Source organism: Accipiter gentilis, chromosome 11 (genome assembly GCF_929443795.1).
Source record: "Accipiter gentilis chromosome 11, bAccGen1.1, whole genome shotgun sequence".
Classification (NCBI taxonomy): Eukaryota; Metazoa; Chordata; class Aves; order Accipitriformes; family Accipitridae; genus Astur; species Astur gentilis.
The window spans coordinates 14,666,752-14,688,306 of NC_064890.1; the positions used below are offsets into that span (position 1 = coordinate 14,666,752).

General features: G+C 43.8%; 1 protein-coding gene across 3 annotated transcripts in view; it reads left to right on the top strand.

Annotated features, from left to right (window-relative positions):
• The first annotated feature begins 283 nt into the window (after positions 1–283).
• Positions 284–21,555, top strand: part of LHFPL3 (LHFPL tetraspan subfamily member 3) — a 259,744-nt gene continuing 238,472 nt past the window's right edge. For all 3 annotated transcript variants that reach the window (XR_007507677.1, XM_049814202.1, XM_049814200.1), the window contains exon 1: positions 284–812. Coding sequence is in view for 2 of the 3 variants with exons in the window: in XM_049814202.1 (XP_049670159.1) it covers positions 344–812 (469 nt within the window). In the remaining variant the exon portion in view is untranslated. The remainder of the gene's footprint in view (positions 813–21,555) is intronic.

The following is a 21,555-nucleotide window of genomic DNA, read 5'->3' on the forward strand; positions in this document are numbered from 1 at the left end:
TGTGGCGGTTGGCGCCCGGCGCGGCGAGGAGCCGCGGGCGGCGGCGGGAGGGCGGTCTGCGGGGCGGGCGGTGCGCGGCGGCCGGCAGCGCTGCGCCCCGATAGGCGGCGGCGGGCCATGTTGGTGCTGCCGCCGCCGCCGCCGCTGCCGCTGCTGCTGCTGCTGCTGGCGCGGAGCCGCTGAAGCCCGGCGGAGGGGCTCGCCGGCTCTCGCACGCAGCGGCGGGGCGCGTCGCGTCGAGCAGAGCGAGCAGGGAGGAGGAGGAGAAGAAGGAGGAGGAGGAGGAGGAGGAGGAGGAGGAGGAGGAGGAGGAGGAAGGGGAGGGGGGATCTTCTCGGCGAGGATGCCCGGAGCGGCTGCAGGGACGGCGGCGACAGGAGCAGGCTCGTCAGGAGCGGCAGCAGCGGGGATGCTCCCGGCTCAGGAGGCGGCCAAGATCTACCACACCAACTACGTGCGGAACTCGCGGGCCATCGGCGTGCTCTGGGCCATCTTCACCATCTGCTTTGCCATCGTCAACGTGGTGTGCTTCATCCAGCCCTACTGGATCGGGGACGGCGTGGACACCCCGCAGGCGGGCTACTTCGGGCTCTTCCACTACTGCATCGGCAACGGCTTCAGCCGGGAACTCACCTGCCGGGGCAGCTTCACGGACTTCTCCAGCCTGCCCTCGGGAGCCTTCAAAGCCGCTTCCTTCTTCATCGGGCTCTCGATGATGCTCATCATCGCCTGCATCGTCTGCTTCATCCTCTTCTTCTTCTGCAACACAGCCACCGTCTACAAGATCTGTGCCTGGATGCAGCTGACCTCGGGTGAGTGGGGGGCAGCGGCCCCGGCCCCGGCCCCGGCCCCGGCCCCGGCCCTGGGAGGGCTCCGCGCCGCCCTGCCCTGCCCTGCCCAGCCCGGCCCCGCGGGGGGCACGGGCGGCTCTGGAGAAACTTGCGGCGCCGGCGGCCGCCCGGGCCGGGAGGGGGGGACGGGGACCGGGGGCCGGGGGGGGGGCGGGCGGGCGGCGCGGGCGCGGGGTGCCCCGCCGGGGCAGGCGGGGGAGGTGACGCTCGGGGTGGGGGGGGGGGGGGGGCCGGGACGCATCAGCAGCGTTGCAGAGCGGTGCCGGTGCCTGCCCCGGGCCGCCCCACCGCCCGCGTGGGTACCGGGCGTGGGCCGAGGTCAGGCGCAGCCCTCAGCCCCTCCCACCCCCCCGAGGAGCAGGGGAGCCCGGAGACGTTGTCCGGTTTCGGCCGGTGAAGCGACCCGTGAGCATCAACAGCCCCAAGGAGGGCTGGCGGGCAGCGGCGGCCCCAGGCTGTCCTCCCGCGCCTGGTCTGTCGCTAAAGGTCGGGAGAAAATGGCAGGGGGGGGGGGCCGCGGGGACGCTTCGAGCGGGCGACGGTGGGTGAAGGCAACTGGCAGCCTGTTGAAGGTTAGTCCTGAGCCCAGGTTTCCACCCGGTCAAGGCAGAGCCCGCTTCGGTTCAGCCGGAGGGGATGGGGAGGTCTTTCGCTGGCCAACTGGAAGGGCAGCTGAGGTCGTTGGATGTTACACGCATGAGTTTTGGTTGGGGACTGTTCCCCCTGTTCACGAGGTTTATTTTCCTCTGTATGTTTGGAGTGTAATGAAAAAGAATTCATTTCAGTTGCTGGTTTTGACTCAGAAGGTCTCCTGACTTCATTTGACTTTCCCCATCACATCCAATGTCTCCCTGGGGAAAGTGCATGATAAGAAAAGAGGGAGAACACCAGGACGTCCCTTTTCGCATTCCCAACCCAGCTTTCCCTCTGAGTTAGCAGAGAACTGGTGATTTGTGTGCAGCTGGGAGGCAGAGGAGGAGAAAAGAATGGTCTGTAGAGTTGAGAGTAATAAAATCAGTTTTAGCAAGATAGAAAAGATCAATTCTTAAGTAATTTGGGAAAAAAGGAAGCCTAAAATCAAAGCATACCTTCTACTTGTTCTCACGATAAAACCCTGAAATTGAGAAGTTTTGGCGTTGGGGGAATAAGCTGTTAGGGAAACAGAGCAAAATGTCTCCAAAATGGGCTCACAATCACTTTTTCAGTCCCCTTAATTGACCTACATTCATTTCAGTTTCTGAGCAATAATTCTTCTGAGTTGTTTGCTGAGCAGCTTCAGCATTATTCAGGTTGCCACCTAGTCCATGAGGCTTTGTGGAAATTTCTGGTTTGTATCAAACAGCTTTAACCATTTCTCTCCGCGATGTTGTTTTTATGTGTGTTATATATATATTTTTATGCTGTTTCTGTCACTTAAGTTGCCATATGGTTTCTTTCTTTATCACTTGGGGATTGATTTGCAGTCACTTGAGGTTGGTGGATTTCTCCTCGACTCCAGTGAGACTAGGTTTGGATTCATTATCTCTGCATTGGGAATCCTCTTTGATACTGGTGGCTACTTTGTCTGTTGAGTAACATGCCTTCTGATGTGGTCTTATTAAATGTACACAGTCATGTCACTTGGCTCCAGGCAGAGCAAACTGTTTCATCTTTGCACCACTGACGTCTCCTCTGCTCCATTAAGGACTTTTGCTTTCATCTGTCTCCTCTCCTTATGGCTCCACTGGTAAAAAGTGGCATGAATATTCATGGCTTTGGTGCATCCTCAGCCTGTTTTGTTCATGTCCATTGTGCAGTAGGACAGCACAATTTCCAAATCCCTTACACTTTCCAACATCAGAGATAATGGTGTTTTATTTATATGGTTCCGCTGCTTCGTGCCAACAGAAGCTAGTGCAAGGTAGATAAAAATAAATCTGATTCCTTTACTGCATTTCTTGCACAGGTGAATAATAATAATGTTTAGAAACCACTGCATGCAGCTGATCCACAGGAGCCCAACCAGTCTCTACCATACTGCCCGTGTGCAGGTGTGACACTGAAGATATGTTTTCAGGCAAAATAACACAGAATTTTTGTCATCTCCAAAGCTGGTAGATGCACTGTTGGCATTAAAAGTCAACAAAAGAAGTTTTAGATCAGCAGCAGAATCACTTTTCAGACTGCCTACCTCCAAAATTAAAATAGTAGGGGGAATATATGTATAGCTAAGTGGTCATTGGCCATCTTTCCTGGTTTGTATGTGAATGCCCTGGAAGAACTGGAGCAATGTCAGGTGTTGAAAGAGCCTGACTGTTGTTTGCAGAATGTTGTAGCTTAATTCAGCATTTACCTGACTGTTAATTTCTGTATTACCTCAAAAAAGTTTCCTCGAAGGGAGAGAAAACTACCAGAAAAGCCATATTGGTTTGGGTTGTATCCTTTGAAGAAGAAAGCAATAGTGGTGGGACAGAAGGAAAACTTAGGATAAAATGTGCAGGACAGGAGAGTTATAATGAGTTCTGATAGGTTTTCCATGAGCTATATGACCTACTTCTGTTACTATTTTACTGTTTCGAGAGTATTACTAATAGGTAATAATAAGCTTAAGATGCTTATCTCACGAATAACAATATAGTAATGTCATCTCATCTACATATGCATATAGTTCTGTGTACTACAGGAACAAAATTGAACCTGAAGTAGTAAAATAGACAAGTATGTGAGTATAGCTTTGATTTTGCTTGCTATTGTCTACCTTAGTAGTGTTAGCATTCAGTTGGATCATATAATAATACTTAAAATTGATATAATTTAAATCTCCTTAGAAGCAGTTTTTCAACGTGCGATCATGCTTCATTTAGGATTGCAAATAAAAGCTCAGGACTGATTTCTTTAAAAAAAGATTTTGATCACATTCTGTCCTGCATGAGTCATTGTAAATTGTCAGCATGATACAGCTCTTGTTTTGAAGAGGTGTTTTTTAAATAAGGAAAAGATAAACAATATCTTGGACACATGCATTTTCAATCCTTGTTGCTGTTTAATCATGTCTATGGCATGATTAAGCAGAAAAATCCTAAGAAAAAAGCTATTTTCTTTGTGTATGTGAGGACAACATACATTAGAGTCCCTTATGATTTTGCCATGGCTTAGACTGCTTTTTTTGTTCCATGTGCATAATGCTGTCAGTGTACACTTGATATCTTGAGAGCCAGTGTTGGCAGTCTTGTTCTCCATCCCCTACCCTTCCCTTCTGCAATTTCAAAATTGTATGTACAAACATTTGCACATACACTTAGCTAATTTGAGCAGCTGCATAAATACAAACAGTGAAAGCATTAGAAATGAGGTATTACTGCTCTTTACTACCCTGCATCTAAAGTTTGCGAGAAGCCTTACAGATTAAGATATTTCTTGAGATTTATTCCTTTATGAGTTAAATGCATTAAATGCTTCAGTTCTGCCATGTGGTTTTTTCGCTATTATACATTTGTCTTTTTTTTTTTTTTTTTTTTTAACTAGTATGTTGCAAGTTACAGGAAAGCGAAAAGTAGAGAAAGCAAAAGAAGGCCATAGAAGTGTCCCATGGACAAGTAGGATGAAACCAATATATATATTTTTTTCAGGAGATGCCTAAGCCCATGCCCACGATAAGAGCACAGTTGAACAAAACAACATAAAACCTCTGTAGTTTGTCAAACCATGGGCCCATCTAGGCCAGTGATCTCTGACAGTGGTCTGTAACATGAGCCCACAGAAGCATCAGAGCAGCAAAAGCTCATTTTGCCCTCTCATACTCTCTGTCCTCCCTGCAGTTGTGTTCAGGGATTTCCTGAGATAAGTCTTGGCATTTAAAAGCTCTTGCTGGAATTTCTTTTTTTTATGACTTTGGTCAGTTCTTGAACCTGTGTAAACTTTAAGCGTTTACAGTGCCCCAGAGCAAGGAGTTCCACGGCTTAATACGTGTTGTGTCAAGATTTAGTAGGGTTTTTTATGTTTTAAACCTTGTACCTGCCCATTTCATTTGATCCCCTCAGCTCATGTATTGGAAGAGGCCGTGAACAGGGGACTCCCAGGCGCCTCCCCTGTGCTGGTCCTGATTACACCTTTGCTGTATCCCCACAGTCACCCATTTCTGAGACCTCATGAATCTTTGGCTTCTTAGTCATTCCTTAGTCATCAGGTTGTACCATGCCTGTGATCATCCCTGCTGCCCTGCCCACAGCTGTTCCCAGTCTGCTGTGTCCTTTCAGAGGCAGCAGGACTGGAACTACACGCAATACTCAAGACAGACAAACGAGCCATTTATACAGTGGCATAATAATATTCTCTCTTTCATTCTTTTTCCTTTCCTAGTAATTTCTAATACTAACTTTTTCACTGTTAGTGAACAGTGGGCTGATGTTTTCACAGAACTACCTATTATAACCCCAAGATCTCAGTCCTGAAGCAGTAATAGTCACCTTGGAACACATCGGTTTGTGTAGTTAGGTTTTTTCCCCTCAAAAAAATGACTTCATATTTGTTTATCTACATTGACTTTAATTTGCCTTTGTATTGCCTAGTCACTCAGTATTATAAAGTCTTTCTTCATAGTCAGCCCTTATCTTAGCTACCTTGAATGAATATCAGCAGCAAACTTTGTCACCTCACCATTTACCCTGTTTTCCAGCTCATTTATAAATAAGCAAGCAGCTCCCAAGTTCCAGCACAGATCCCTGCAGGACTCCACCATTGACCTCTCTCCGCTTGGAAAATTGACAGTATTCTCCTACCATCTGTTTCTAATTATTTATCCTTGCAAGGACATTTATTTTTATCCTCTGGGAGTTTAGGTTTTTTTAACACTTATGAATGACAGATTTATCAAATGTCTTTTGGAAATCCAAGGGGCCTTTGTTTCCACAGTATGCATTGGTTTTTACTTGTTTGGAGGGCTCTAGTAGTCTTGTGAAAAATTACTTAAAATAGGTGTGTCGGTCCTACCTTGCTCACATCCTTTCATTGCACAAATATGCCATGTTTGTGCACATGCCAACATACTCTGTGGTCTTTCATAGGTCTTACTGATTTATGTGGTGCAGATATCAGTATTTCTGTGGTTCCCCAGGTTTTCCCGAGACCTGTTTTAAACCAGTTCTAAAACTGGTTTCATAGTGCTCAATTGACAGTTCTTTGAGCCAAAGCAGCCATAAGAGAGAGGTTATTACATGCCACAGTTAAAAGTTCATTTAAAACAGGGCATTGTTTCAAAATGAAAAGGTGACATTCTTCATTGCAGCTGTGTTGTTTGCCTTTATGCTTGAAATCAGTCTGTAGGACCAGGTGACTTTTATATAAGAGTCTTAAAAGGCTTGACCTTGATGCTCTCAGAGCCTTTGTTACTGCTGTTTGTCAGATCTTGGTATAAGGGTAAATTCCAGAAGGCTAGAAAAAACCCCAGTCTTGTGCCAGTGTTTGAGCAGGGTGTCTAGTGGAGTCAGACAAGGATCTTAGTTTGTAGCCTCAGTATCCTGAACAATTAGTTGGGAGAGTAATACACATTTATCGCGGGTGAGCTTTGCAAGTGGCACAAAACTTATTTGTTTAAAAAATTATAGTTATTTGTTTAATAAATTATAGTAAGGATTGCTAATTCCGTAGACTGATTTGGATGTCATAATAACCTGGGCTTGCTTCAACAGCCTGTATTTTAATACACCAAATGCAGTGTAAGACTTCTGGGGATCAAAATGTAGGAGGCGTCCTACCGATGAGAGAATTATGGAAATTATGTGTTATGGAAAACAGTTATTTAGAAGAGAAATTAGAGGCTGTGGTAGGTGGGCATCTGCATGTGAGCTGTCACTGCAGTGCTGCACTTAAGTCCAATGTGGTCCCTAAATGTGTATGCAAAAAATGGGACTGCCGTTGCCTCCAGTGGTTCCTGTGCGCTCTCTGTCCAGGTCAAACATCTGTCAAGACTCCCTTTCAAGTATAAAGCCGCAAGGATTTCAGGACTGATTTAAATAAATGAAAGAAGAAGAGCTAAAAGGATGAATTTTCTTGCTATTCAAAAGAAGATTAAAAATTGACAGATTATGGTGTATGAGGACCTACAGGGGGAGATTTCAAGTCATGCAGTGCTCCTTAACTTGACAAATGCTGTGTTTGGAAGCTGAAGTTACAAAAATTTGCATTAGCCGTGAGGTATATACATTTGTAACCTGTTAAGTTTCATTTGTTAATTATCTTTACAGTGGTTTCTTCTTCACTTAAGACTTTACATAAGATTGGGTGCATCTTTCTAAGAGGCATGGCCTAACTCAGCAGAAGCAAAGGACCTTAACCAACACTGCTGCCAGGTTTTGTTCCCACTGTGTACCCCAGTTGTAAAGCGAGAGGAACACGGGAGGCCAAAGGGAGAGGAAGGCAAGTCCAGGAACATCGAGCAGGTTTTTGAACTGAGTTTCAGCATTGATAGATTTTAAAGAGCATTAACTATTAACACCCCCCACCCCAGCTGCAGGGTGAGGCGACTGAGGTTATTTAGTTGTGCGTGAGTAGTAGTGGGTGTCAGACCTTGGAGGAGAAAATTCTGAAAAGTCAGGGATACTGAGGGCTCTGACGATGGTAAAATGCGGAGTGCCTCCGCATCTTGGGGAAATGGGGTGCTGGAGCTGTGCGGGTGGACAGGGAGCAAGGGAAGAGCTGAGTGATCTGCTTGCCAACAAATAGACTGTCTCATCAAGCCTGTGAGGACATCTCCTAATTCAGATGGGCCTGGTACACGTGCTGCTTTTTCCCAGAGGAGAAATCATGCTGCCAATATGATTTTCTGTCCGTTCAGCTCCAGAGGAAAGTTTCCTGTCAGGCTTAATAGAGATCCCCAGGGCCTCCCCTCATCCTTGGGCGGTGAGTACCCACCCCATGGTAGCTTCCGCTCTGCTGCTCTCATGCTGGCTGCGATGAGTATTGCCATACCAGCTTGGGAAGTGCTTATGTCCTAATGTTGAGTCGGAAGGTTAGCTGGGTATGTTGGAAAGATGAAGAACTGAAGGTTTTACTGGGAAGTTGTGGGTGAAATGAGTGATGCAGCTGTGCAGCCTTTTCGGTTTCATTACTTTGTTTGAAGTATTTCATGCTTTGGCTGTAGCAATGAAGGTAAAAGGTGTATCCTGTGAACAGTGGAAATGAGGGAGGAATGCTGTGTCCCAGTGTCCCCTCTCCAAGTAATTTTTTTCCCCAAATACCCTGTGTCCACAATATCAGAAGTTCTCTCCTGCATCCCGTCATCCCTTGCTTTCGGTAGCTGAACTCTCCGACTCCTTACAGGCTCTTCATCTGTGTAGTTGACAAGGACACAGCATGTGTTACAGCTGGCAGAAAGCTATTTATGTGTTGATTTTGATGTCCTCAAGTTGCCACCTAGATTTGTTAAACGATAAACCATCCCTGTCTTTCCACTTATGGGAATTTGGGATCCTTTCTGCTGTGCCCAGGAACCCGCTTTTTCACAAAACTTGCAGAAGTTTAGTATCTTGGAGGCTTGTAGCATCAGTCAGATTTGGTTGAAATTCGTCATCAGGCTCAAAATCACACAGCCCCATCAGTCTTGATCCCAGAGGGAACCTGGCTAAAATGTATCACGTAAGAAGTGTATAGCATTTACTTGTATGAGTGATTTGAGATTTTGATAGCAAAACTTGTTTGTGAAGGATAAAGGTGTTTGGGGAATGGAGAAGAGATATTTTCTTTTGGTTTAGAGTGTAATAAAAATTTCAGCATCTTAGAACTCTCCCAGTTGCCTTTTATGAACATCCTGGGGGCTGTGGTCCACTGTTTGAAAAACACTAAGATAACAGAATAGTAAGATATAAAAGGAAACGCATGAAGTTGTCCAGGCAATTTGAGGACAAATTCCATTTCACTGAAAAAAAGAGGTATGGAAGGGAAGAAAGGAAGGGAGAAAGAAACTGGAAGATAATTTAAAAGAGGAGAATATCACCTATTGAAATGTGGGGAGCTGAGAACTTGAGTACTGTTGGGAAAGGGAAATGGGACTGGGGTTTTGGAAAGCAGCTGGTCTTGGTGCAGCTCTACTTTCTTGCACCTGAAGGGGCTTCACTGGCATAGGATATGGCTGCTGCCGAGTTCTTTCAAAAATCCCGTCTAAAAGTTTAATGAAGAAACTTAGTGTATGGGAAAATGAAGCCAGGAAGAGGAGGAACATACGGATATTATCAGCAGTAGAAGGCATGGAATAAAGAAGGCTAGATTTCAAATGCTAAGGTTATTTCACCTTTTGAGAAGTGAACCTTTTTAGCACTATGGTGTAAACAGCATTAGCTTTGATCTTGCAAACATAAAGACAGCAAACATATCAGAACAGAAAATCTGTGGTGTGATCAGACAGTGTGGACTCAATATTTGGAAACTAACAAGATCCAGCTGTGAGGAATGGCAGGGTCACAGTAGTGAGGCATCACAAAGGAAGAAATAAAAACATTTTTGCTCAGAAATGGTGAAATGAAAAAAAGACGTGAACAAGCCTAGAGCCTGAAAAGTCTGCAGAATTTGATAACATCAGTTGCTATCATCATTGTTAAAAATGCAGTGGCAGCATGACTGAGTGAATAGCTAGAATATGCATTACTGTGTGGAACAGTGTGCAAATCCCAATTACCAAGAGAGAATTATGGCTAGAATCCTTAAGAAGGGGAATATAATAGACCTCAAGATCTATCTATTCTAAGAAAGATATTATCCATCTTCATGTTGGCATTCAGGGGTGCAGAAGACTTCAAACAAGCTGGCCTTAGAATGAGAAGGTCATACGTACCAGGGGAAAAGGTTCCTTTATTTTCTCCTTGAGAAGCCAGATGCAAATTTATGAATTTCATTGATTTTAAAAGGTAGCTGATGGCCTCTGTGGAGAGCCTCTTTGACACAAGCACATCATGTGCTATTTCAGAGAATGTTATTCAATCAAGTAATTGAGACTGCATCAGAAGGAGAGACCTACCGAATAAACGGTTTGAAATAAATTATTACAAACAGTTGATGAGTTGACACACATTTGTCTTTCCTTGTTTTTCTGGTTATCTTTCAGAAAGGAAAAGTTTATAGAGAGGAAAGCTATACGTGCTGTACTTGCAAGGTCAAAGACAAATATTCTGAGTTGAGAGGTTTAGAAAATGCTGCTTCTAAAACCTTGGGAGGTTCTGTTGTTTACTGCTAAAAGTCAAAAGTCATGTGCCTTACTTGTAGAAGGTCACTGAATAAGGTGAGTGATGTCATGCGATTAAGTTGGCCAGAATGTGTCTTGTACTGCCACGCTAGACTGTACCTCTGCAACCTTCGCCCTACAATACTTCGTTGTGATGAACTTTGTTTGCAGCAGAAGTGTGGATAAAATTGGACAAGGTCTTTTAAGATCAGGGAAGATTTTAGCAGGGAGGGGAGGAGGGCAGGCTAGCAGCAGTGTATTTTCCTCCTATCTGACCTCCTGCCTCTTCCTCTGCAACAACAGGCTTCTGGAGTGCTGCAGAAAAGCGAATGCTCCTCAGCTCTTTGTAACATAGAGTCTCTTGATGTGGGCAAGAGGAGTCTGGAGAGGGTTGTTCTGCAACAGCCCAGATGACAGCATGTGAGCATGAAACACCTACATAAATGATCCTGTGCTTCTTGGAGGTTAACAGTCTTCAAAGTTAGGCTCAGACATTTCCATATCAAGTCATCTCCTCAGCTTGCCAGGGTCCAACAGAGTGATGCTGTGGCTATGCCTGTACCTGCAAATTAAGCATGTCCAGAACTACCCTCTGGTACAGAGTCAGCTGGCACACTGGCCAGTGTCCATACTATTACATTTTTTTACCTTCTAAAACTGGGTCACTGGATTCACACTGCCTATTGGGAACCATTCCTGGCATGTCCTAACTTGCAAACTGTGCCCTGGCAATATTTTGGAAGACTGTTAGTTGGAACAGACTAAAAACACTCCTGTGACACATGCTGTGGGACAATTCTAACAATTTAATAGTGTAGACAGTTCAGTTTCAATGCCTGGGAATGCTTCCTGACACTGCTTATCCATGTAGACATAACTAGTATGTAGCAAAGTCTCAAAATGAGGAGCTCAAGAACTACCTTTGCAGGAAAGTTAAGGTGACATGGGATTTAGTCCTTTAATCTAAACCAATTTATAAGTGCAACTTGGTGCCATATTACTGATTTCTGATTTTCTTTGTTTCAATTAACAATAAAAAAATCTGTGGATGAAGAATTTGCATGAAGTGTAGTTAGCTTTGAAACTGGACTTAGTAATGACCTTGAAAAAGAAAGATATTTGTAACCTTTGGCAAGAGGAAGAAAAGATCAAAAAGGTAGAGCAAGCCACAAAAAAAGTTTTTCACCTAGAGATAATGGGAGAATGTTACCCATGAGCCTAAAAATCATAAATTAATCTTCTTTCTGATGTAGACTCTGTGTTTGAAAATCAGTTTTCCCCCAGTTACCTTCAGCTTGGCTAATATGTTTTTGAATGCTATAATACTGTTATGCATTGAGTCTTTACCTGAGAGACATTCAGTGTGCCTTCGCAAGGAGTTAATTCAAAGTTTTACGATTAATTCCATGAGAGAAGTATTAGACTTCCCATGAAAATAAAATTATTCATCCTTGTAGCTTTATGTTCCTCTAAAGAAAGTTAATTATTACTTGGTTGCTGTGTCTTAGTATTTAGCCTTCCTATTACTGGTGAAGTTATATTAGAACATCAGTAAAATAAAAAGCTTGAAATTGCAATTCATGGTCATTATACTAGAAAAATATAGTCCAAACATGCTGATGGCTTACCAGCCACAATAGCTTGCATTTAGTTCATGTCAGGCATTTGTATTTGATCGGATTCACCAGTTAATACAGCAGCATCAGCTGGCTCACCAACAGTCACTTCCAAGCTGGCACTTCACTGTTTGTCAGCCTTGAGGAGCGAGGTGATAGTGGTGGCATGGACTCACTGGTGCAGAATGAAAGGCCATGCAGCTGAGGACAGATAACCATGGGTGAAGAGAGGACCTGAGTACATCTGTTCACCAAAGGATGTCAATGGGATGTCAATGTAATGCAGCTGTGAAGAGGGCATATGTGATCCTGGCACGTATATCATGACGTATTTCAAGCTGATGTAAGGCAATGTTAGCATCATTACGTGATGCACTGTAGTATTTTATGTGGGATTCTGGACACTGGTGTCCAATTCTGACTGAGACAGCAATAGCTGCAAAAAGGAAGACCAGTGACCAGTGACATTTATGCAAGGAGAAAACTAGGAGAGCTTGGTTGGTTAAATGTAGAAAGAGGAAGATTGCTAAGATGTCCATGACTGCTATCTAAAAACACATGGAAGGGCTAAAAAACAAGAGGAAGGGAAAAGAGCTGTTTAAGCCAGTGATTTTCACTTTGATTTGATTTGATTTCCTAAACTTTTTCCAAAGGTGATGCTACATGCCCTGTAGCATTGTTAGAGCAAATTACAGCCTGTTAGGCGTACCTTGCTTCACGATGCTTTAAAAATCTCAGAAGTAGTTTATGAACCCCTCCTGAGTCCATGGACTGTAGAGTGAAAACTAATGATTTTAAACTTGTGGCTAACAGTGGGACAAGAACAAATGGATATTATCTGGATATAAATCACTTCAGCCTGGAAATTAAAAGAAGATTTCTAACTATTAGAGCAGCAAGGTTCTGCAACAACTTTCTAAAGGGAGGAGATATGTTGAAATATTGAGCTGTACACTGGAAACAGATGAGTGTCTGAAAGAGATCACAGAATGTGATGTTTGTAACAGCATGCCTTGTTCCTCTCTTTCTCATTTCTCAGAACTATTTCATCTAGGTGAATACTCTTTTCTATTCTACTCCCATTTGTTTTGTTTTTTAAACAGTATCACTCCTATCTTGGTGCCTTCTAGGATTAAAAATAGACAGTGACTAAGATCTGTAGATTGTCAAGTGGGGCTCCATTCCTGCCTAGCATTCTGACCAAACAAGCAAGGGTTTTCCTTAAATTCCCAGCAAAACTGTAAAACAGTGTCAACAACAGCTGCTGCAGTAATGTGCTTCACATTTTCCCTTTGCATTCAACGTTTTCATGTGACTTGGATATTTAATTTCCTTTAAGGAAATTTAATTTATGTCAGCTAAATACTGATGTTTTAAAGTGAAAGTAGTTGAAAAATTAAATCTTTAATATATTCTAAAATACCAAGGTTTCAGGAAAAACAATTCATAAATTATCAGTTCTATGACTAAACTGAGATCTAGTTTTGCTAAGGATGTTTCCTCAAGTAGTTGTCCCTTGTTATCTCTCCATGCACCTAATTATTTTGTGATGCCACGCTGTTACGTAAACGATCTTCCTAAATAGCTAAGAAACATGTAAAATCTCTTCATCTTGTTGATATGCTACTGGATGTTTCATTTCTTGTGTGAATAGGTTTGTGTCAAATGCATTGGCTGTTGTAGAAAGAACAGGCTCATCAAGTGGTCTTTGCTTATGCAGGATGGGAAGCGGAACAACGCAGAGTTCTCTGTTCCGTTCTTGCTGCCTCTTTTCCTGCTTCCTGTGGCAGTTTTGAGAGGGAGAGAGAAGAGGGAGCACTTTGTCAATGGGATAAATAAGTGTACAGTGCATCAAACAACTGTATATAAAGCACAGCCTGAGCTTCAAATGAACCACTTTTGATCTTGTACATTTCTATGAGAGCTATCGCATGCAGTGTGCATACTTAAACATGTCTGTTCGGGATTTTACACCCTTAGGGACAGATCTGCAGATACAAGTATCTGGGTTTAAATTTAGCCTTACTGAATTCAGCGAGTTCCTATGTGAACGTAAAATGGTATATTTAATAGCTGAGTGTTAAACATGTAACACAACATCTCATTTAGCTTTAATTGTATGGTGTGTTGGAGGAATTGTGCTGAGGCAAAAGTGAGGTTGTCTGGGAAATTGTAACTGCATTTTTGTTTCTTCCCAAGAGGCATGGGGTTTTTTATTCCTTGGGGCTGCTTTTTCCCAAATCAAATCTGTACCAAATGCAAAGCACACTCTACAGACAGCTCCATTTTACTTTACGCTACATCAGGTGATGGGTGAGCATAGATAAAAGAGCAGGGATGTGCCAGAGAACCTGCAGTGAAATACCTGACCACACACATCTGGCTTAGCCTGTCAGAGTGCAGCTGGGTGGTATCACCATTGGCCTTGGAAGACCAAACCTGGCTCTGGCAAGGCCGGTCAAGTGTTTCTGCAGTGAATCCAACAGTGAATCGGGGTCTTGGGATATGATGTCAGTCTGCGGAGGCCAAGCCATCAAGCAGTTGCCTAAATCCAGGTGTCTGTGCTTAAAATGCCTCAAGGATCTTGTCTAACCTCTAACTGCTTTTCTGGAAGGAGACAGGTCTTCTATAGGTTCTTTGTCATCTACACATGGATGTCTCACAAGCAGTAGAACAGCTCAAGTGGTATTAAGCACCAACGTGGTGGCAAGTGGATCAAACCCTTGCTTCTTAACTTGCCTGTAAAACACTTCCATCTAGGTTTCTCAGTCTGGAGCTGAATCCCACCCTCTGTGGTTATGAAGCCAGCCTGGTCTCAGGAACCTCATTAGCCCTAGGTATGAGCTGTTCTGAACAGAGGCACAATGCATGGGTGGTGTGGCTGTTCTGTCATCTGGATAAGCGTTCAGAGATCCTGGAGTTGACCAGGTGCCCATGCAGCCAGCTTTGGCCCATAGTCTGCAAGGGAATCATCCATGGGGCTGACTGTAAGAGTGTTTTAATTTTGGTCAGGACTGCATTTTTAAAGTTAATCTTCCAGTTGTCCCAACGTAGTATAGTTTGATTCACGTTGTGGCACAGTCTTGGGATATGCTGTATTGGCTTTGTGTGGCAAGGTTTTGGTAGTGGGAGGTGCGGGGGGTTACAGGGGTGGCTTCTGTAAGAAGCTGCTGAAAGCTTCCCCTGTGTTCGAGAGAGAGCCCGTACCAGCCGGCTCTAAGACGGACCCACCGCTGGCCAAGGCCGAGCCAATCAGTGATAGTGGTAACGCCTCTGGGATAACATTTTTAAGAAGGAAAAGAAGTTGGGACAGACGGAAACAGCCGCCGGAGAGAGGAGTGAGAACATGTAAGAGAAACAAGCCTGCGGACACCAAGGTCAGTGCAGAAGGAGGGGGAGGAGGTGCTCCAGGCGCCGGAGCAGAGATTCCCCTGCAGCCCGTGGGGAAGACCCTGGTGAGGCAGGCTGTCCCCCTGCAGCCCAGGGAGGTCCACGGGGGAGCAGATCTCCACCCGCAGCACGGGCAGGACCCCACACTGGAGCAGGTGGGTTCCCGAAGGAGGCTGTGACCCCGTGGGAACCCCACGCTGGAGCAGGTTCCTGGCAGGACCTGCAGATCTGTGGGGAGAGGAGCCCATGGAGCAGGCTTTCTGGCAGGACTTGTGACCCCGTGGGGGACCCATGCTGGAGCAGTCTGTGCCTGAAGGACTGCACCCTGTGGAAAGGACCCATGCTGGAGCAGTTCATGAAGAACTGCAGCCCGTGGGAAGGGCCCACGTTGGAGAAGTTCGTGGAGGACTGTCTCCCGTGGGTGGGACCCCACACTGGAGCAGGGGAAGAGTGTGATGAGCCCTTCCCCTGAGGAGGATGAAGTGGCGGAAAATCAAGTGTGATGACCGTAAACCCCATCCCCGTTCCCCCTGTGCCGCTGGGGGGTGTTGGTAGATAATCTGGGAGTGAAGTGTCTGGGAAGAAGGGAGGGGTGGAGGGAAGGTGTTCTGAGATTTTGTGTTATTTCTTATTACCTTACTCTGTTTGATTGGTAATAAATTGAGTAAATTTTCCCCAAGCTGAGTCTGTTTTGCCCGTGACGGTAATTGGTGAGTGATCTCTCCTGTCCTTATCTTGACCCAAGAGCTTTTTGTTATATTTTCTCTCCCCTGTCCAGCTGAGGAGGGGGGAGCGATAGAACGGCTTTGGTGGGCACCTGGCGTCCAGCCAGGGTTAATCCATCACATATGAAAACTGGGTTTCTTTCTAAATACACCGAACCAGATGTCCTCCAGAAGTCCATCTGATGCACTTCTACCACTAATGCGTGCACCTTCCATTGGACCAGACTAGGGCTGGTCCAAAGTGAAACCTCTGAAACACATGCGTTGTGGATATTAGGTCCTAAGCACTGTTTCACTTTTTAGATACACTCTGTTGCAATACACAGGTTGCTAATGTAGATATAGGCTATGCTTTAATACATTGGATTTTATTAAATTAGGCTTGCCTGTGTCTTGGTTTTATGAAGTTGAGTTTAGGGTTGATTAAACAAGTATTTTGTTCTAAATTAGCAATATACTGTCAATCATAGTTCCTTCTTAATGTGCTTTTGCCTGGGATTAAATAAAGCTGCAGTGTCGTAAATGCAGGTATCAGAAATTTGATAAAGGAATTTGAATTAACTGATGCTGAAGGAGATTAGTGGATAGTGTATGAAGAGCTGCAAAATGGGTATTGATGATTGCTAAGCAAACCTGTTGTTATTTGTTGCTTCCATTTATCATACTACTAAAAGTCAGGTTCTAATCATTTAAGTAAATACCTCAGTTCTGCTAAGCTTCAGTGATACCTGTCAGAGAGGAATAAATGCAGGTAGTAATGTGTACCTAACATAATTTCTGAAAAATGTTAATAGTCCAAAATGAAATCGCATTAGTATTTTTTTATGTAAGTTCTGCAGTGCCTTAGTTTTTGATGATGTATCCTCAAACAGCCATTGTGATAGGTCGTTAATTTGTATATGGATTTAGCCAATTGAGAATAGGAGCAAGGAAAGTAATTGTAAATGAATGCTCATTCTTTTGTTCTGTAAAATAATGTATTTAAATTGTGATTTCTCAAGCTCTTTTAGAGTACATTATGGTATTATTGTGCTGATCTAGAATCTATTAGCGTCAGTGAAAAGCTGCCTGTTTGTTTCAAGAGAATCCCTCAGCTAAGCAAAGGATTTAAGCACATGCTTTGATGGGTTGGAAACATGTTTTAAATGCTTGGCTTAACTGAAATCCAGAAAAAATACCCACCTATCTGAGGTTACAGATGTCAATCAAATATTTCTTGTATACCCTTTTTCATTATTTATACAAATACTTGCATTATAATAAATAATGGGGTAGCAGATCCATACCAGAAAACTAAGAGCTTAACTTCTAAGTACTGTTCAGCAATCTTGACTTGGGTACTGAGCAATCTTACTCTTGCAAATAATCCCATTGTGTCTATGCCATTCAGTATTAGAGGAGCTATTAATTCTTATATTGTATGACATTATATCGAAATCTCACTGCACACTTGTAATGTTCAATATCCTGCTGTACCATCAGATGAAACGCAGTGTGAATCCAGAAGAAGAGAAAATTTGTCTTTATCATGTAAACATAAAGTGAGCCTTGTGCAATCAATTTTATACCCAGTTAAGTCTTTTAAAGAGGAATGACTATATGGTCATTTGGTACATAACATACTGCTATTATCCTGGAGCCACATTAGGATGCAGTGGCAGCTGGTAAGGTGGGAGTTAATACATGTTATACTACTGCAGAGCTTAGTAGAAGTTAGCAATGAGTGAAAGGATTTCATTGGCTTTATAGCTAGTATACCAAATTGTCACATGCTGTAAAATGTATAAGCATGTATCATATAAGATATGATACATATATGATACTACAGCAAGAGTTGCCCTAGCAGCAGATTAGAGAGGGAGTTGTAAAATTAAGTATAATATTACTCTTTAGAAAGTACAGTGTAATGTAAGTATGGGGTTAGTGCAGTGTGAGTCAGTCCCCCAAAGAGCGAACAGTAGGATCCAGTTGCTGTCTGTCAATGTAATCAAAGACCATAGGAGTGAAAGTAAAGTGTTTGCACAATTAGGATTATGAAGATAAACTGCTACCTAAGTAACTAGACAGGTGGCTATCAGTAATGCACTTACATTTCTTACACACCTAAATAATTTAAGTAATAATAAGGTTCCAAACTTCACGGTTACCCAAAACAATGTGAAACCTTACATTCAGGTTACTGCCTTCTGTCCCTCCCTCTCTCCTTCCCTCCCCTTCCATCTCATTCTGTGTTCCCACAGAATTATGTCCCTAGTGAGACAGCAAGCCCCCTGGATCAGGGACTGGATTTGATTTGATGTTTGAACAGAGCCCAGCATAAGCTGAATCCTGATTGTGGCCTCCAGCCTTGACTGCCGTGCAAATTGCAGTAAAAATAAAAATTATTGTTTGAATTTTGAGTGGTGTGAGTAGCATGAGCTTGATGAGCTACCCAATTTGCAGCAATAGTAACTATGTACTGAACAGAGCCTGCTGTGCGACCTTGGGTAAGTCATTTCACCTTTCCGAGTTTTGCTGGCTGTAAAATGAGAGTGAGATAATTCCTTAAAAAATGCTATATGGGCATGGGCCGTTATTACTGCAAAGAACTGATTGCATGTGGATTCTGGGTCTGCTTTGTGCAGCATGACCCCTCACCCTCAGAAGAACTCGGAGATCTCTAGGCCATCTTAGTAGTAGTCAGTGTAAACAAGGAAAAATGGTAATTATGTAGAATAGGAAAAAGCAAAATTAAACATTCGTGGATGTACATCACTGTGAGCAACCATCTGTAGGACGATAAATAGTGGCATACATATATAAACACACTGGGTTGTCATTCCAAACAACATATTCTGTGTGTTTATCTCTGCATTAATGAGGTACTCAGCTCAGTTTTGACATCTGTCACTTTGCAATCATGGCAGTGCCATTCTGAATTTGAGAACAAAATTCATGGGGATTATTTTAGCCTTTCATTCCATGCACTGGAAGTATGTGTGATGCAACACATTTGGCCAAACCAGGTATTTCCCTTGGATGACAAGACAAAATGACTGGATAACGTAAACAAATTACATGGCTTGAAATGCATCCGTTCAGGAAACCAAGCAAGTATTGAGGCCGTGATCATCATGGGCAGGCTTGAGACGACTGCTGTCATACAGGGAGGAATGACTGACAGATAAGCAAGGTTTAGCTGATCCTATTTATGTGGTCACTTCAGCATTCAGCAGTGTTACACTTCCTTTTTGACTTGCTTTTTCTTTCAGAAAAGAACTGTAGCACATCCAGATATATAGCTCATGGCTCATTTACTCACAGTGCCAGCGAGTGCCACCACAGTGATTCTCTTTTGAACTTATGTGAGTGACAGATTGTTCAGACCACTCATTTTCGGCATCACCAGCATACTGGTGTGCAGTAGGGTTTTCTGTTGGCAAGAATTGCTGTGAGGAACAGAAATACAGTTGATACCCAAGGAGTTACCAAAGATATTCAAGCCACATCCTGGGACTATGCAGCTAGGTGCACTAGCTTTAAGTTCCCACAAGATCTAGCATTTCACTTTTTCCTTCTTCCTATATGCGTTCTGGTTCAACTATGACTGCTTTGAGCGGATAGATGGTGGCATGCAGGAAAGGTAGCATACATAGAGAAGAGCATCCATTTGCAGAGTGACTTAGGGGAACAGCAGCCAACACTGGCTTTCTGCAGCTGGGTGGAGAGGGACAACCTCACCTTGATCAGAAGGACCAAATCTTGGAGGCTTTCAGTGCTCTCCACTATAAATCAGAATTTAGTTTAAGTCTCGATAAAGAAGGAGGACTTTCTCCTTCTTCACTATTGGCTCCACTTATGGAAGTATTTTTCTTAGAAATATATTTACCCTTTTTGAAACCAGTCTATGCAACTGAGCTAATTCTCACATAAGGCATGCTCATGAGAAAATGCAGGCAGCACGGAATTACAGGAATGGGTAATTAAGCACCCTTTGTGCAGTCATGGTTGATGGCTGCCTAAGTGGGTTCCACTGTAACATTTTAAAGGCAAATGGGTTGTCATTTGTGGTGCGTTGCTGCAGGCTAGATTCCTGGTGTCTGAAGAATAGAGAAAAACCTGCAAATTGTCTCTTAGAAATTCTCAAAGCCTGTTCATGCCATGTATGCTCTGGTTGTCACTTTACTTGCGGTTCTGACAGAAAACTTGATGTGCGCTTGGAAGTAAAGGGATAATAGTGAAACTCCAGGTAAATAATCCTTGCCATTGTACTACAAAGTACATCTGTTTCTTCTCTAATGCTAATACCCATCTGGGAAGAGTTTCCTTCCAAAAAGCACGAAAGCAGTAAGAAGATAACAGTTTTCACCCAAGGGTAGTAATCTGGCAAAGATCTGGATACTATTCCTGAGCTGTGAGTTTTAGTGCTACCTGCAGAGATGGTGGATGGATAATTTCAATCACAAACACTTAGAAAAATCTGATGTGGGGCACTGTTCCAAGAAAGCAGTGCCAGTAAGGATAATTTTATTCTTCAATGAGTTTTTGGGTGGTACTTACCTTATGCACTGAGAACCCTTTATAGGTTATTTCTTGAACCACATTTTGCCTATGAAACTTCTGCTCCACAGCCAGGGAATGCTTCTGGCTGGGGGAAAAAAAATCCATAGTGTTGGCAGCAAATTTTATGACATATTGGGTGATGTCATTAAGGGAGCTGTTAGCAATCTGTCATTTAAGGAACAGCTTCAGCTAGTCCAACGTAAGGGAAGTGATTTAATTCCATGTCTGCTTGGATTTCTCCTGTATAATCAGTGGAGGCCCAGGAGAATTAGGAGGCACAGCATGATACTCTCCTGATTACTTTGCTGTCATCTCCAATTTATGGCCTAAAATGCATGAGAATAAAGTGTTCATGCCCAGAGGAGTTCACAAGGGCTTGTTACAGGGTGCTCCCCTGATTCATTTAGCTATTATGACTGTACAGGGTAAGCACTCTTGTGTGGTATGGTATGACTGGTTACTGGTTGTGTGGTTACTGGTATGACTGTCGCACCTAGCTCAGGTTATGCAGACATGGTTGCTGACAAATGGCAGGGGAAGGAGGACTCTGCAGGAGTTGTCCATGAAGAGGTACACAAGGAAGTGCTCTTCCTGGTGGAGGGCTGCACATTAACCCAGCTTGTATCCATCCTCTGAAGTTTATTGTGCCTCCTGCAGCTTTCAGTGAGCCTTCATTTCGCCTCCAGGTGACTTGATCTTGTCTTCTGTGAGTTTTCCCATGAGGCAGGGAAGTGGAGGTATGAATGTCCCACGGGGAGGACAGCTCACTAGAAATGGAAGGAGGGCATGTTCTTGTGTTTCCTCTTGGAAAGCTCCTCAGCTCTTCAGTGCAATATTCTGTTTCTGTTCATTATTTGTGTTCTAGGTCAGAGAACAGAACAGCAGAAAATTGTCCCCCATTGTGGTTTGGACCTGCTGCATAACATGTCCAGCCGCCTCCTGCTTTTACTGTAGGACGCAGAAAGCTGGTTCGGGAGTACCACCATCAGGAACCAAGCTGGTCCTTCTCCCCATCCCTGCAGGGTGCAGAGCATGGTGCTGTGATGCTGGTGTGGGGATACAGGGTGATAGCTCCAGTTTGTTGCCAAAGGATGTGGAAAGCAGAAGCGCAGGTTGCTTCAGGAAAGGATTAGACAATTACGAGAGAAGAAATCCGGTGATGGCTATTGAACTTACTGGTCTGCATGTTGGTCACTGATTCACCCTCTGGGGAGCAGATTGGTGGGAGTAAGGAGGGTGTG